The sequence below is a fragment of the Xyrauchen texanus genome, chromosome 3, assembly GCF_025860055.1.
Source record: "Xyrauchen texanus isolate HMW12.3.18 chromosome 3, RBS_HiC_50CHRs, whole genome shotgun sequence".
NCBI lineage: Eukaryota > Metazoa > Chordata > Actinopteri > Cypriniformes > Catostomidae > Xyrauchen > Xyrauchen texanus.
The window spans coordinates 6,674,999-6,693,164 of record NC_068278.1 but is presented as its reverse complement, the minus strand read 5'-3'; the positions used below and the strand labels follow the sequence as shown (position 1 = coordinate 6,693,164).

The following is an 18,166-nucleotide window of genomic DNA, read 5'->3' as shown; positions in this document are numbered from 1 at the left end:
TCGTGATTCTACACACCCGGTCCCGCCCTCCGCCCTGCCACAACTACTAATTACCAACAATTAATTAGATTACAGTAATTTATTACTTTATAATCAGATTATATTCAACATTGTAAATGGTACAGATTCCATTCACTCACTCTTTCTTCTCTCTCTCACTCTTTTTTTGATTCTCTCAGCATGTTTGGTAACTGCTATGCTAACTCATTATAAAGTCCATTTATCAGAATGTTGTTTTTACGGCTTGCAGTCAGACACACTGTGAAGAAACGAGTGTGGCTCTCTCTCCCACCACTGCTGCTCATTCTGTTATCTCTCTCACAATTCACCTCTTTCCTTTAATAGCGTTCACTCTATCACATTGCTTTTCACGTTTTGTTCTTTCAATATTTCTATTTTCTTCTGTGGTTTCCATAATTTCATTTTTATTCTCTGCCCAATTTATCCGCCTATCTCACATTTTCACATTTGTTGCTCTCTCTCTCTGTCTCTTTCTCCACCCTGTTGTGGTGCACTGCAGTATTCTAAACGGAGTGTGCCCAGGATGGTGTAGTGTGCTCTGCATTTCTGATTATTATGAATCTGTATGTCTCTGTGTTGATGTATGACCACTTGTATTTACTTACAGTAATCTACATAGCAGCAATGCAGAACTTATCATTACAAAAATACAATTGTCATCTAAAGAGTTTGTGTGCATATTGTTGTGTGGGTCACTATTAATAATGACATGATGCCTCCCAAAAGCTAAGTGTGTTTTGGGTAATTCACACATCCTGTGACATAACATGCTAAACCAACTAATTTATAATTACCATGCATGCCGTTTTTTACATTTTGCATATACATCTGTATTGAATATATGTCCTTTTAAAAATGCGTTGGTCACACAGCAGGATCAAATGAAATGTGAAGGCAAAAAGGTGAGCACCTAAAATATAGAGGCCAACTTACACTTATACATTCATTTGTTGTACCTCTACCATTCTAAAACAACAATCTGGGATGTGTCAAACAGCAAATTTGAATAATATAGACACTCTCTTTCTCTCTCTCTCTCTCTCTCTCTCTCTCTCTCTCTCTCTCTCTCTCTCTCTCTCTCTATATATATATATATATATATATACAGCTCTGTAAAAAATTAAGAGACCACTGCAAATTTATCCGTTTCTCTTAATTATAGATATGTGTTTGAGTAAAATGAACATTTTTGTTTTATTCTATAAAGAACTGACAACATTTCTCCCAAATTCCAAATACAAATATTGTCATTTAGAGCATTTATTTGCAGAAAATGGCAACAGGTCACAATAACAAAAAAGATGCAGTGATTTCAGACCTCGAATAATGCAAAGAAAACACGTTCATATTCATTTAAACCACACAATACTAATGTTATAAATTAGGAAGAGTTCAGAAATCAATATTTGTTGGAATAACCCTGATTTAAAATCACAGCTTGGTATGCTCTCTACCAGTCTTTCACACTGCTGTTGGGTGACTTTATGCCACTCCTTGTGCTAAAATTCAAGCAGCTCGGCTTTGTTTGTTGGCTTGTGGCCATCCGCCTTCCTCTTGATCACATTCCAGAAGTATTCAGTGGGGTTCAGGTCTGGAAATTGGGCTGGCCATGATAGGGCCATGACCTGGCTGTGTGGCATGGAGCATTTTCCTGCTGGAAAAAACAATCTTCATAGTTGGAGAACATTGTCAGAGCAGAATGAAGCAAGTTTTCTTTCAGGATAACCTTGTATGTTGCTTGATTCATGCGTCCTCCACAAAGACGAATCTGCACCCCCAGATCATCACCGATCCTCCACCTGATCGTCTAATAGTTAGACGGAGACCTGGAGAGGCCTTCAAGCCACAGTGTCTCGCACCCACTATGATATTTGGTGGAGGATCAATGATGATACACAGTATTTACATATTCATTTTTAGCAATAACATTGGTCAAAAGCACAGGAACATATACGATCCTTCAATTTGAAATTACAGCTGTCTGTGTGCATGCCTATACGGTATGTTTGGGCTTGTAGAAGAGGCAATGTTGTTGTAACTGGGATTAGTGTGTGTGAGCTGGTTTGGGTAGTTTCCGAAGGACATTTTTTAGGTTACAAACTGATAATTATAGGGGTAGGGTTAGGGTTAGGGTTAGTATAAAAATCCTGTCTGTGTGTGTGTGTGTGTGTATGTGTGTGTGTGTGTGTGTGTGTGTGTGTGTGTGTGTGTGTGTGTGTGTGTGTGTGTGTGTGTGAATAAAAAGTAGACAGAATGATTTACAGCGAAGCTTGAAGTAGAAAAACACAATGAGCAAAGATCTCACCCTTATTAAACCTCTTTGTCTCCCAGGAATAGGCTTGTGTGTTAATGAGACACAAAGAAAGAGATACTGAGAGCTCGCCTTCTACAAGCTCTTTATCTAGGATGACCATACATCCTCTTTTTCTGACTCAAAATAAAACATCTGGCTGGGATTTCAAAATTGCCTAAAAGGTCCAGGATTTTGCTTTGTCTTCATGTTCATGTGCTCGCTACAGTTAGGCCTATCATTATTTTGTAAACTTTTAAAAGTACGTTCCCCAACTGTGTGAATGATTAAGTAGAACACCTGTTTAGTCAGACTCACGCTTGCTACGAGTCATTTTAAATAACAAAATTATTTTTGACTATATCAAGACATTATAAAATGCACTTCTTATCAATTATATTAAAACAAATTTAAACTCTTTAAATTTAAACTGTTTTCTTGGATGTTGTTGGTGTAGCTAGGGCAGGATTACAGTATGTGTTTGCATATGTGTTCAGAGCTTTTTTGTAACGTGTTGCTATGCGGTTACTAGGTTGTTCTTAGTGGTTGCTAGGTTAAGGTGTTGATACTGTATGCACTTGGTACAGTAGATTGTTATTAGTGGTTTCTAGGGTGTTGCTAAGTGGTTGCTATGGTGTTTTGGGACAAAAGAGCCCATCCCCATGTCTGTATGATATTCTGCACCTACAGTACATAGGGCTTCTGGTCCCTGCTATGCTATGATCAAATAACGGTAGTGCAATAGTATATATAGTATTTGGGGAAAACTGCATTAGAATAAGCATCTGAAACTATTCATACTATTTAACTATTGAATTTCATTCAAACATGCAGCTTATACTGTGAATATCCATACTTCCCCATGGCATCTCAACATACATGCACCATGATGCATACATGTGTGTGATTCGGAGCTCTAATGCAGGACTGTGGTAAAAAGGAAATGATGGAGAAGTACAGAAAGATAAAAATTAAGGATAACTGCAAAATTAGAAAATATTTGTGTCAGCAGAGATGAGCTTTCCTGTTCACTCGCTCGCTCTCTCTCTCTCACTCATTGCCCTGTGATGAATAGATGTGCTTTTTGCTTTTACTTTTTTGATAATATAATTTATTAATGCTGCTAATTTATCAATTTCTCATGGTCTTGGCTGGTAATATGTCTATATCAGTATATTGAATAGTCCATTCCACACACATGCACTGGACACAAACAAATGCACAGTTGCAACATCGCTATAAATAGACTGGCTAGGCCAACAAAAATAGATGCAGAGAAAAAAAAGCGTGACGCAGCCGCCTGGATCTAAACGTGCTGACAATCTGTCTGTTTCTATCTCTTAGTTTCTATTGGACTTACAAGTGAGCTGTAGCTTGTATGAAAAGCTGTTGCCTGTTGCTCCTGTATGCAGGCAGTGATTTCATAAAGCTGATCTTCACTAGCTGTTATTGAACACAGCATGTGTCACTACAGGCGTACTCACACTAGGCCCGGTTGCCTTGTACCATGCCCATGCACGATTGTCCCCCTTCCCCACTGTCCTGCACTCACATTGCACTTAACGCGTTCACGTTTAACGCTCTTGTACAGCACAATATCCATCATTGTAATGTTACTTTGTGGCCATGTCTAATTGTTGACAGCATCGTACCACTGGAATTTATCCTTTTTGTCCGATGAGCTGCCAGATTTACAGAGTCATGTCATTGCTCAATGGTTCTTTGGTATCCACGAGCTCAAATATAGTTGCAAATTTTACCTAACATCTCTTTCTTGTGTGTTGTATCCAGTTGTTCCTGTATACTCTCATCTGCCCAAATATCCAGTAAACACTGCACCTCTGATCACCTCAAAGTGATCCCTTTGCCAAGTCGTATCATTGACATCTTGTTCAAGTTCTGTTAGCAATCACACTAGATGCATTCTGTGCCTGAGGCAACTGAACCATGCCCGAGCCCACTTCTTCAAGCATAATGTAAAGTCAAACGAACTGAACTTTGGGGGTCAAACGTGCTTGAGCACGGTACAGATCGCCTAGTGTGAGTACACCCTAATTAGTGATGGTGAGGATGATACTCTAGCCTTCAACACATTTTCAGTTATTCAGTCTGATGTTAAGGTTAGCAGTGAAGAGGCTATCACTTCCATTAATGTTTGGAAAAATCATTGGATTAAAAGCTGATAAGATGAGCCGTATTCAAAGCTGTTGTAAAATAGCCAATATACAGCACTTTCCTTGAAGAGGGTACAAAATAAGCACTAACTCTCCTGAATTGTATTTATTTAAGGCCAGAAAAATTTGCAAATAAGTACACTTAAAAAGTTTTTTTAAGCATCTGCAACAGCAGCAGCTATTGCTAGAACAAACACAGACATATTGAGTTAAGCATGTGAACATGCTGCTGCACAATTAGACAAGTACAATCCCCATGTAGCAGTTCTAGACTTCTAGAACTTCTAGGTGGAGGGTTTCAGAACACTTTCGCAGCGTGCTGCAGTGAAACCGTCTGAATGTACTGAACTGTAAACCGTCTGCAAACTGAATGTAACAGTGAAAGGATGGGCAAGGAGGATGTGGGAACCAGCTGAACAGTCAATGTAAAGTTTAATATAAAACTCAACAAACATAAAAAAAACACACACACATGCAGCATGGCCGCATGCGTCTCTCTTTCTCTCTCTCTCTCTCTCTCTCTCCAGAACTGGCATCTCTGGCCTCCCTTTATCTCACTTTCCTGCTGAACATCTGATTCAGCACCGGCCGTGCATCCTAATGGCCCAGCCACGCCCTCCTCACACTGAACAAATTTTTAAAAAAGATATGTAATTTGACTGGCTACCCATTTACACGTCAAAGGATCTATCAGCTTACGATATGTAAGCCGATTGGCTTGACATATTATATGTAAGCGAGCTTGTGCCATGAACAGGAGTTTCAGGTTGAAACGCCCTAGCGCTGTCATTGCACTGTCCAAGTCGCCCAAATATAATTATTTTTCTATAATATACATTTATGTTTATTATGTGCCACCATAACTACTTGGATGTCTGATGTCTCTTCTAACTGTGACAAGACATCAGATTCGGTTGGTACAGTGTGCCAACCAAAAAGGCCATGTAAGACCTGCCTGTGGTCCCTGGATCAAAATTTACAGAGGTATCTAAACAGTCCCTAGAGATCTCAATTGAGGCTCGTAAGTACAGGGAGCAGCAGCTGCCTTCCCTCTGTAAGCCACTGTCTCTGTGGCCACATATGTTACCTCATGGTCATGTTTAAAGATTTTCCCAACTGAAGTTACCTTCCCAGGATCACCCCTCAACCTCAGCTGGACTGGTTAATTATCCCATGGGACCCCTTTTTCTTTCCCTCACACCAGGGGACAGGGGACAATGCATTGAATGCCTCCTATTCATGGGCCTATCCTTGGTTTGCATCCATACAGACCAGCAGACTTTCTGTTTCAACAAAAGATCCACCCAGGAGAGTGGAATCTCCATACCAAGGTGGTGAAGTCAATATGGTAGAGATTCCTCCAAGCCCACAAAGATAAATTATCAATAAGTAAGAATATTTACTGCCTGCTGTTTGCTATGGCATATTAAAAGGCCGTTACCTTACAGCTCAAAGATTTTTCTAATGGATTGTAGGCATCTTTGCAGGCATCTTTTTTCAGGCAAAGGGCCCTGCAGAGAAGTTGACCCCCCATGTCTGGATCACTATCTGTTGACAATAGTTTGCAATTTGTAAAAGCATCAGCTCCAGGGAGTTACATTTCTGTATAGCACCGAGTCATCTAGCCTCAGGCAAAGTGTTGTTATCATCACAAAATCCTCTTGTGGGCTTGGCTCTTTTTTTCTTTAGCCATGTTACACCTTTGGTAATATAGCAGTTGAATTTCTTGTCAATCTTGACTCTCCCCCCAAAAGTTGCCCAGAGGAGAGAACGACCATATATTCCATAGGACTTCCAGGAGAACAATATGAACCCTACTTGCCATGTGGCTGGAACAAAGAAGAAAAGACAAATCTTCACATACATACTCTTACTCCTTGAATGAACACATATCTACATTATATTTAGTCCATACCCATTCTGAGAATGGTATATGCTTTTCAGCAAAAATTGAGCTTGAAAGGTATGAATGAATACATGGTTTTTGGTTCAACCTTTCAGCATCATATTTGGGCTCTTTCTATTCAGCATATTGACAATATTATTTTGGAAGTGGTTTGAAAAGTGAACAATGCATAGGTAAATCCTTAAAGACACTATTTTAACTATGAACTTTGAATGAGTTCCACATAGAGACAGAGGGGTGGGCCACACCATGTATGCCATCTCTGATGTCAACAACCAATCAGAGCACTGGAACAGAAAAGTGTCAAATTGCTATCTCCTCCTCATGAGGAAAGGGACAAAAGTACCCCACAACAGAAATACTGTTCTGAGTATATGTAACGAGGGTTAAATATATAACCACGGTTCCGTTTCAAGAACAAATTAGATGCTGCATCAGAAGCTGATGCTCTTGGAGGACCAGTAAGGGGCTGGGACTTGAAACCTTTACCATTGCACCAATTTAAACTGCCTGTTGGAGCTTAGTGCTCTGCCTATGCTGATGTCATTGTGAGCATAAAAGCATCCGAATTTTCATTTTTCAGGGGAGTGTAGACTTGCTACTGGAAACCTTATCCATTGCTTCGCTGAGCGTATTGCAACATAGTCCGTGGGAACGAGTTCTTCTATCTGCGAGCACTGGCAAATAAGCACCTCCTCAAAACTCTTCTGGGTTTGTAAAGTGTTAACATTGGACTCCTAAAGAGTATATTGAAGAAAAAAGAGACCACTTGCTGAAAAGTATGTCTTTTAAAAGACAGACAAGTGTTTTCCACCAGCAAGCATACCTCTGGCTGACCGGCTTGAGTGCTGTTCCCTAATAGTGCTCATTGAGAATCATTGCTTTTAAAGAAGCCCGTGAAACACATGACGTTTGGCTCTAGAAGCTCCGGGACTCAGGAAAACATCTTGATTACTTGCTTAGTCCTGGTTCCATGAAAGATACGAGACACAAATTCCGATTTTTTGCTGTCATGGGACAAGAGATATGCTCTCTTTCCCTTCAGTCAGAAAATTCTGATGATGTGAAGACGGTTTTTGCTTTTATGCTCACAATGACGTCAGGATAGGCGGAGCCCTAAGCTTCTCCATCCAATCAAATTTCCGTGATGGTATACACGTAGGTTTTCAAATCCTACCCCCTGAAGGGTTCTCCCACAGCATCAGCTTTTGATGCAGTGTCTTGTTCCCTCCTTTCAGTCAACCAAGGTTACGTAAGTAACCAAGACATTTTATGAGTTCTGGATGACCATTAGGGGTCATGGTCTCTAGAGACCCTTGGGGGCAAGAAGTGTAGTGTGTTTCCCTCTCACTTGTAAGTGGAAGCAGCGCCATCACGAAGAGGTCATGACCATGGCGATTGTGGGTGTTCGCATCTGGAGCATGAATGATACTTCATTCATAATTTAACAACCCTGATGGTCATCCAGGGTCTAAATGTAGTCCTAAATATATTAAAGGCCCTAAATGTAAAAACCTTTGGTCCTGAATGTAAAAAAGGACCTACATAATAACCGTGGTCCTGATTGTAATAACAGCCTTAAATATAATAACTTTTTTAATAAATGGAATGTAATATTTTTGGTTCCAAATGTAATGATGGCTCTAATTGTCATAATTCTTTTGTCAAAAAAATGTTTTCCCCCAATTAACCATTTATCATTTTATAATTAGTTCTAATGTTTATAGCTCCTACAGGCGATTTATAAATGAGTGACTAGTGAGATGACCAGTGTAGTGATCAATGATTTGTGCACTTAGTAAATAAGAACAATTTATCACTAATTTATCTTTATATATAAAAAATATAAAGCCCCATATATGTATTCCAATACATTAATAAACATTATTAACAAAAGGTCAAAATTTCTTCAAAACTGAGAAAATAAAAATTATATCTAGGTATATACTAATTCAGTATATGCAAACAGGATATCTAGCTATATATATATTCTAATACAGTATATGCAAACAGGATATCTAGCTATATATATATTCTAATACAGTATATGCAAACCCAAACTGCCTTACCTAAAATATATCAAACACCCTTTTGCTGCATTGGATTACACTAAAGGCCAGTTCTTACATTTAGGACCTTTATTACATTTAGGACCAATTGCCACACAATTTTAGGTATCATTCATGTTCGTAGCATAGACGGTCTTCAAATCCTTAACCCTATGAGCAATGGTCAGGGCTGGACTGGTAATCTGGCACACCGGCATTTTCCAGGTGGGCCGACACACTTTGAGGCTGATCAGGGGAGGACTGGCCATTGGGAGAACCGAGCAGGCCGTTGGGTTGGCCATGAAACGGGCCAAATGTGCCACGTTAAGCTAAAATGAGCCGAACGGTTATGCAGAACGGACCACAAAACAGCGCCCTGATATACAGAAAAGGACAGCGAACCCCCCCCACTCAACAACTTTTGGGCCAGTTGCTATGTAAAATCTCTTCCCTTCCCAGTCCAGCCCTGGCAATGGTAATAGTGATGCAAACACCAAATAATAAGGATGCAGTGTTGCAGCGTTATATGAATATAAAGTAAGCATATACAATCACAGAACTAAATGCACACATTCTCTCTCTTCCTCAGAAACCTCGGGAAGTCGGGTCTACGCGTTTCTTGCTTGGGTCTTGGTGAGTAACCAATTACGTAATTTTTTTTAATCTCTATCTTGTACTCCCAGGGGAAAATGATATTGCTCAAAGTCAAAAATTCCTTATGACTTATAAAAATGGAGACAACAAAGACAATTAACGAGGTACAGTAAATAAATGTGAAATTAATTGGGATTATTCCTCCTCTTTGTTTACAGGCACCTGGGTGACATTTGGCTCTCAGATATCTGATGAGGTGATTCACAATGTTTATGATACATTTTACATTATTACATCACAAGTTTATCTCAAGCCTCTTACTACAGAGTTATATACATAGGGTACCTAAAACTTTAAAGGGACTAATCACTGTTATGCATGTGTTTGTGTGCGTGTATGTTTGTCTGTAGATGGCAGAGAGCGTGATGACGATAGCTTATGAAAATGGAGTGAATCTGTTCGACACAGCAGAAGTGTACGCTTCAGGCAGGTACGATTGCCTTCAAAGTACTTTACTCTATTTCTCATGCCCTTTTATTCTGCTGTGTGGACCCTTCCTGCATCACAGGCATATATTTAGGTCTGGATGGAAGGAACATCTCTACAAATATCTGCTAATTGGGGGCCAATATAAAATCTGGGTCCTGAAAACAAGTTAAGAACCACCACACTATACGATATAGTTGAATTATAAACATGGACCATTGGAACATTTATCAAATAATACATTTCCATCTTTTTTCCATTTCACTAGCTCTGAAATAATAACTTCTGTAAAATTAATTGCTACTTAGTAGCCAGCACACTTTAAAATGCAGAGTCTCTACACTTCAGGAAGCATGTCTTTCCAATTCACGCTTGCAATGTCCTGTACACAGCGGGCATCTGACTGCCATCCGGCTCTGGTGACCTACATTACAGCGTCAGGGATTTAGACATTTAAGTTTTCAAATCAGCAAATTTTATGAATGAGCTGACATTGCGTGTGTTTTCAAAGCATATATTGAATTATAGATTTGTGACTTTTAGTCCATGTCTGCTAGGCTTGAGGATATTCTATATACGAGTGTACTCCTGATAGTTGACAAAATACACATCAAGCATATTTTAAATGCTTTTACAGTGGGTATTTACTGATAATAGTTTAGCACCTAATTCTCAAAAGGAATTATGCATATCAGGCCACGGCCATCTGGATATAAACTCACTAAGCTCTTATTTGGAACAATATGATTCTAATAAAGTGCCCGATGTGGTATTCTGCTGTTGTAGCCAAACTGCCTCAAGGCACAACGTGTTGTGCATTCTGAGATGCTATTCTGCTCACTACAATTGTACAGAGTGGTTATCTGAGTTACCGTATCCTTTCTGTCAGCTCAAACCAGTCTGGCCATTCTTTGTTGACCTCTCTCATCAACAAGGCAGTTCTGTCCTCAGAACTGCCACTCACTGGATATTTCTGGCACCATTCTGAGTAAACTCTAGAGACTGTTGTGTGTAAAAATCCCAGGAGATCAGCAGTTACAGAAATACTCAAACCAGCCCATCTGGCTATTGTCCATTAGTTGATTATTATTTGAGGAATTATTATATTTATAATTATTCATCATTTTAAAAATAAATATAATTATTTTTATTATTATAGTTTATTTTTATGTATAATATGTTTTCATTTGTAATCATTTATATAATTCTTATCCAGGCAATTAGCACAGAGTTTTGCAAATGAAGTATGCAGCCTTCTTTAAATGGAAAGGAGGTGTGTTTATATATACAATATTGGCGATATCATCTCTTTCGCGGGTGTGTGGTGTATTCAAAGTTGTCCAATATAATTCTCTCAGCAATGAGAAATTGCTGAATTGCCGAGAAATTATGAATATTCATAATATTCGTAATACCACTGACCATTCGGACACAAGAATATGGGCCTCTGCATCAGAGCTGCCACCCTATGATCTTGGCTCAAATAGATATGGGCTAACTCCAAAAACAAACTTCCCTCTCCAAAAACAAACAGCTAGAAAAAAGCTTTCTAGCTGGCTTAGGTGAAGGTACAGAGTAGATTATATTGGACCAATCGCAATATTGCCTCTGAATTCTGTGTTCACGCTCACTCCGTTTTAAAAAAAAATATTTTCTCCCCTTTTTCTCCCAAATTCCCAATGCGCTCTAAGTCCTTGTGGTGGAATAGTGACTCGCCTCAATCCAGGTGGCGGAGAATGAATCTCTGTTGCCTCTGTGTATGAGACAGTCAACCCGTGCATCTTATCGTGTGGCTTGTTGAGCGCATAACCACGGAGACATAGCGCATGTGGTGGCTTCACGCCATCCACAGCGGCATCCACACACAACTCACCATGCACCCCACCGAGAGCGAACCACATTATTGCGACCACGAGGAGGTTACCCCATGTGACTCTACCCTCCCTAGCAACTGGGACAATTGGGTCGCTTAGGAGACCTGGCTGGAGTCACTCAGCATGCCCTAGATTCTAACTTGCGACTCCAGGGGTGGTAGTCAGCATCTTTACTTGCTGAGCTACCCAGGCCCCCCTCACTCCCTGTTTTTGAGTAAAGCTTGCCTTCAACTGCATACTTGTGTCTCGGCTCTGAACTGGCGTGGTGGTAGCGGACGGTTCATACTCAAGCCCAACTTTGCAACTGTTTGTTGCAATACCAACCCTCATAGAAACGTGGACTTCCCTGCAAAAGCAGCCATAAGATCAACTGTTGCTGCGACAGCACGTAGCATCTGACAATTACAGAAGTGGCAGCTACTAACTGCGCACCGAAGCAGTGGTGTCTCTCTAATACGAAGAGTATAAATAGTTTTGAGTACTTGAGCTCTTTAGATGAGAAATTCAACTGCTATATTACCTAAGGTGTAACATGGCTAAAGAAAAAAGAGCCAAGCCCACAAGAGGATTTAGTGATGATAACGACACTTTGCCTGAGGCTAGATGTCTCGGTGCTATACAGAAATGTAAATCCCTGGAGCTGATGCTTGTACAAATTGCAAACTATTGTCAAATTTTTTCAAGGAATAAATACGTTAAAAATTCAACTGCATTCTTATGACAAGCCATAAGGCTGAACTTCGGCTTTCAGGTCACTGGTGCCCAGTTTAATGCAAAATCTGTTGTACAGCTATAAGTATGGAGCCAAGACGGACCCGTTTGGGTTTTAAGAGCAGTTTTAATGCTGCCCGTAGAAGACTAAGCATCAAGGTCTGTTCCCTGTGCAAGCAGGCTGGCCACTCAGACATATGCCACTTCTTGAGTGAGTGTGACTATTACCTGGATAGTGATCAGCTCTACATCATAAAGGCAAGGCAAATAGTGGATGTATTGGAAAGGGTTAGAAGTGGAGGAAGATGCGCAGGATAGTCCACCCTGTGCGACAAAACCACTGATGCAACTCACCAGGATTCCTTAGCCTACAGGATTCAGACACGTCAATCCCCATACTTTGATGTTTTCTATGGTCATCATGAGGAGTCAGGGATGTTGTTTTTTTTATTTAACCTTTATTGTAGTGTAGAACCAAAGAGTTCCAACTGTGGTGCTCTTCTGTGGGGCAATACACCACATGAGCTATTACTCTGGTAGAAGGTTCTCTAGGCTCTTTTTAAGTGTGACCTTCACCTATCTGCATCAAAAAAAGTAATAAACCCCAAGTCAACCTTTATTCTTGGCTGGATCGGGTGTGCTGGCACTATCACAGCCAGTCCCCATTGTATCAATACACTGGCCTCTTGTCCAGCTCCAGACACTGTTGGTCATAAGCAATCCTTCATTGGGGCATTCAAGGTTGATACCAAAGTGTTCAACATACATGGTGCAGTCAGGTAGTCTGGCATTGGTGCAACTCTGTATGTGTCACATGGTGACAAGCTTCTTTAGTGCGAGCCTTCAGGGTTCACAGACTATGAGGCTAACATGTTAGGTGAAACCTTTCTATTGCCACTGCCATTAACACTGTAGTCAGTACATCGTCTAGTCTGACAAAAATTCTTGTGTTTTTCAGATAGAAAGCTGTGTGTGCCAGCATATGAGAAACTGTGCTGTGTTGAGTTCTTGGCAAGTCCCGATATTACAACTTTCCTATCTGTAGCTAGCAGGTACCAGGTCTCTGTCAGACACGTTTCGGGATCTGCCATTCCTTCTTCTGACTTTGCCAGTTGCAATGCTCCACCATGCCATGACGATGCTGCCAGGTGTGCTCCTTTATTCCACATACTGCAGACTCTGTTGTACACTTTAACTCTGTATCAGAGCTGTTGGATGGATCTGTATGTCTCCACTTTACCAGCCGCCCTGCCTGGGTGGCTATACATTCGAAATGACCCAATCTTTGTCACACTCATGTCCATTCTAGTCAGGTTACGAGACCTTCAAAGAAACTGACAAATGTGAAAGACATTAAGAGGTACCTAAATGTGGCTACCATTGCTGCTGATTGACTGGATTTAGACAAAGCTGTGGAGCGTGTAATGAATGGTTGCCATTCCTGTGCTGTACTTTGCCATGCGCCAAGTGCAAAGGTTGAGCAGTCCAACTCCTTCCTGCCTGATGCTAAAGTTTGCCCATCAGGTCATACTTATCCTGCAAAAGGCTGTAAGATTTTTCCCCTTGTCCCTGCTACATAGAGATGAGTGCTATAAAACCTTACTGGATGCATTGATACAGCTCTGGATGGCCTATTAGCAGTCATCCACACTGACCCCATTCCTGTATTTAAGGTTCTTGTTAACGATATCTTCCTGCCCCAGCACAGGAACATATTGGTGATGGGGCGTGCAAATAATCCCAAAAAGAACCTGCTGGGGAAAAAGCCAATCAGGAGCTGGTGGGCAAGTTGTAGATCTAGCTCCATTAGCTGGTGCTGTCTCTCCCCTCACTCTGGCGGTCGCCAGGGCCATATTTGACTTTCACCTCTGCTCTCGTGGCCTGTTATCCAGGGAAATGTGGACACATCAAGACCAGTTTACCAATGCCCAAATCCCCTTGGGTGATCATATTCTAATAGCCATTCAGCAACAGCAGCGCCTCATCAATCAGCCACATAGTGGGCACTCTAAAGCCCATTTTGTACGAAGAAGCCATTACACTTAACTTGATGTTGGTTACTCTGATGGGAACAAATCATGGGCACGTACCTTACCTTATCGTCTTTGTGGACCTCCGCCCGCTTCCCATTGTGTTGCATCAGGAAGTTTGTGTGATCCCAGATGCGCCACTCATCTATGTGTGAGGCAGTCTGACTGCTTCAAGGTTCCATCTGAGGTCTTTGATGACTTTCCGACTTTAGTGGTGTAGCAATTACTTTAGTTTTCATCTCATTAAGTAAAATTACAAATAAAGTGATTGGTTTATGGTTAAAACAAGTAGAAAAAATCTGCCACTGAGGAAAAACAAAACAAAATACACTTATATTTCTCATTTCTTATATTTACACTAAATAATGCTTAAAGCTTAACTCTTTCCCCGCCAGTGTTTTTAAAAAAAAGTTGCCAGCCACCGCCAGGGTTTTTGACGATTTTCGCTAAACTTTAATGGCCCGCAGAATATTTTCTTCCATAAATATATGAAGATGCTATATATCAAAATAAAGATCTGGGCCTCTGCTTTTAGGCAAAAAAAAAAAAACGATTTTATTTTATCTTCATTTGTTCTTTTTTTTATTGCGACTTGAACAGAGGTAGGTTTTGTCAAAAAACAACATTTCAGACAAAAAGCTGAGAAAAAGGCATGTTTATGTCTGATATTTTGAGCTTCTCAATACTCCACTTCTTCATGTTTGAGACAATCGCAGTCTGTTTCTTTGATCAAAGAGTTGCGTACTCTTTCAAAACATGCGCAGGGGTCTTCCTTAACGTATAACACTTAAAACACGGAAACCCGAAAATTCCGTGTTTGGCGGGGAAAGAGTTAAGTATGTAACTTGCTCTGTGTTAAAATACTTTCTCCTATCCCATCTTAAAATGCAGAGACAACTATAAGTAAGCCATTTGTAGGTACATATTTTTTAAAAACTGTAAACACTGTGTCTCTGTGGCACTATAACATTTCCTCTGTTTGATTTGAGTGACCCATCTATACAAACACAATAACACTGACTCAACCAATGGCATGAGCTGGGGGAAGGACTATTTCTTTAATTGACCAACAGCACACAGGGAGGATTAAGTCGTTTATTTTTGCAATTCTGTTCAGTGGTGCTAGTAGTGCAGAAATTACATACTTCAGCTTTAACACTGTATGCAATTTTGCATCTCAGATTAATGTATCTTGTTTTAAGGATGATTCGATATTTGACATAGAAACATGATAAAGATTAAGACTGATTAAGAAAGTTTTTCTTTTTTCTTTTTTGCAGTGCAATTATAGGAAACTGATTTTGTGTCCTTCTTTCCTTCAGGGCTGAAATCACTCTAGGGAACATCATTAAGAAGAAAGGCTGGAGGTGACCTGCTTAATGTATCTCAATTTGTATCAATATCGTGGGAAATCAATTTGAATATATGTATATCAATTAATTAGACTCTATACCAGTGCTCGAATTAACACGTTTTATAAACTCATCCTGTATACTGAGATGTGGTTGGTTCAGACCCCTGACAATAAGTACCATATTTAAAAAACAATATACAAAAAAATCTAAAAGTCAAAGACAAATTATATGAATAGCACAATCAAAATATACAACAAATAAATAAAAATCTGTCAGGGAAAGGAATGTCTAGTTTGTCTAATTGTATGGCTCTTATAGTCAAACGGGGTGTAAACACTTTTTTATGATTTCATAGCAACAGAACAAGTTGCCTGAAAACACATCAGTTATTTAAAAAATAGTTTTGTTGAGAGGTCCTGAGCCCAAGACCTTTCTCAATGTAACCCCTTAAACTCTGCAGACCTGCCTGCATTCTATGTGGTAGAATGTAAGTGTTTAAGCACTGCTCTTCTCAGTCAAATAAAGGATTGTTCAACAAATCTAGTTGTCACGAATGTAAGGCAATGAAGGCAGACGAAGGTTGAGGATCCAAATGCAGCTTACTTTATTGTTCACAAAACCACAAAAGAAAACCCTCAGTGGGGAAATAAACATAAATAGAGAACTCGGGCAGGGAACACAGACCAGGGTAACAGCATTCACAAACATTCAACGACAGACAAGGACTGAACCAAAAACCAGGATAAAAAATACAAAAACATGGGACAAAGGGGCCAATGAACAAACAGAACACAAACTAGATGACAAGGTGATTAACAGGAACCAAAGGCAAATTAACAAGGGCAGGTGAAAACAATGACAGGGAACACGAACGCTAACAAGGAGACTATGGAGTTAAACAAGGGACAAAAGTGAAAACTAAGGAGGCCTGGGAGCTGGCCACAGGGCAGGGACAGGTTCAGGAGGCCTGGGAGTTGACCACGGGATGTGGGTAGGCTTTGGGGTCCTGGGTGGTGGCAGCAGGATAGGGTCCGGCGGTGCCGCGTGAGGCGGAGCTAAGGAGGACTTCAGAGGCAGGGCCATAGAAGACTTGGGGGCGGCGCCGAAGGAGGCGTAGGCAGGACCGTGGGGGGCTTAGGAGGCGGAGCCGAGGGACGCCCAGGGGGCGGGGACGTGGGAGGCCCAGGAGGCGGGGCCAAGGGAGGCCCAGGAGGCGGGGCCAAGGGAGGCAGAGCCGGGAAGGAACTAGGAGGCGTCGGAGGCGAGGCTGAGGGAGGCTTCGGAGGCGGAGCCGGGAGTGGCTCTTGCGGCGCGGCCGTGGGAGGCGGAGCCGTAGGAGGCTCGGGTGGCGGAGCGTAGGAGGCTCGGGTGGCGGAGCCGCAGGAGGCGGAGCCTCAGGAGGCTCGGGAGGCGGAGCCGCAGGAGGCGGAGCCATAGGAGGCTCGGGAGGCAGAGCTGTGGGAGGCTCGGGAGGCGGAGCCGTAGGTGGCTGAGCCATAGGAGGCGGAGCCCTGGAAGGCTCGAGAGGCCCGAGGGGCAGAGCCCTGGTAGGCTCGAGAAGCTTGAGGGGCGGAGCCCTAGAAGACTCGAGAGACTTGGGAGGCAGAGCCCTGGAGGGCTCGAGAGACTCGGGAGACTTGAGAGGCGGAGCCCTAGGAGGCTCAGGAGGTGGAGCTCTGGAAAACTCGGTTAGCTCGGAGGACAGAGCTCTAGGAAGCTCGGGAGGCGGAGCTCTGGAAAGCTCGGAAGGCTCGGAAGGCAGAGCACTAGGAAGCTCGGAAGGCGGAGCTCTGGAAAGCTTGGAAGGCAGAGTACTAGGAAGCTCGGAAGGCGGAGCTCTGGAAAGCTCGGAAGGCAGAGTACTAGGAAGCTCGGAAGGCGGGGCACTGGGAAGCTCGGAAGGCGGGGCACTGGGAAGCTCGGAAGGCGGAGCACTGGGAAGCTCGGAAGGCGGAGCACTGGGAAGCTCGAGAGGAGCTGACTCTTGGACGGGCGCGACCACTGGCGCTGGCCTTTGGACGGTCATGGCTACTGGCGCTAGCTCTTGGACGGTCGAGGCTACTGGCGCTGGCTCAGGGACGGTCGAGGCTACTGGCGCTGGCTCAGGGACGGTCGAGGCTACTGGCGCTGGCTCAGGGACGGTCGAGGCTACTGGCGCTGGCTCAGGGACGGTCGAGGCTACTGGCGCTGGCTCAGGGACGGTCGAGGCTACTGGCTCTGGCTCACTGACTTCTGAGACGACAGGCTCTGGCTGGGTTACCGTGGTATGCGCCGGCTTGGGTTCGCTGGGCGCAGAGCCAAGAGGGGTTTAGGGCACGGGGCTGCGGCAGGCGGAGGCTGGAGAGCAGAGACCTTTCCCCTTCTCCTCTTCCTCCGGGCTGATGCGACTGGCGAAGCTGGGACGCTGTTCCTGGTCAGCGTAGCTTCAGGTTCGCTGGCCGTGGCTGGCAAGGGCTCCGGCTCGCTGGCGGTGACATGCGTGGGCTCTGGCTCGCAGACCGGGGCAGGCGTGGGCGCAGGCTCGCTCACCGTGACATGCATAGGCTCTGGCTCGCTCACCATGACATGCGTGGGCTCTGGCTCGCAGACCGGGGAAGGCGTGGGCTCTGGCTCGCAGACCGGGGCAGGCGTAACAGGGAGAGCCTGGGATGGCTGAAGAGTCTCCACAGTAGGTGGG

General features: G+C 42.7%; 1 protein-coding gene across 1 annotated transcript in view; it reads left to right on the top strand.

Moving 5' to 3' along the window:
- LOC127620835 (voltage-gated potassium channel subunit beta-3) overlaps positions 1 to 18,166 on the top strand; it is a 46,432-nt gene that overhangs the window by 17,731 nt on the left and 10,535 nt on the right. The window contains exons 2-5 of the mRNA XM_052094095.1: positions 9,029 to 9,072; positions 9,252 to 9,289; positions 9,444 to 9,523; positions 15,457 to 15,501. Of these exons, the coding sequence (XP_051950055.1) occupies positions 9,029 to 9,072; positions 9,252 to 9,289; positions 9,444 to 9,523; positions 15,457 to 15,501 (207 nt within the window). The remainder of the gene's footprint in view (positions 1 to 9,028; positions 9,073 to 9,251; positions 9,290 to 9,443; positions 9,524 to 15,456; positions 15,502 to 18,166) is intronic.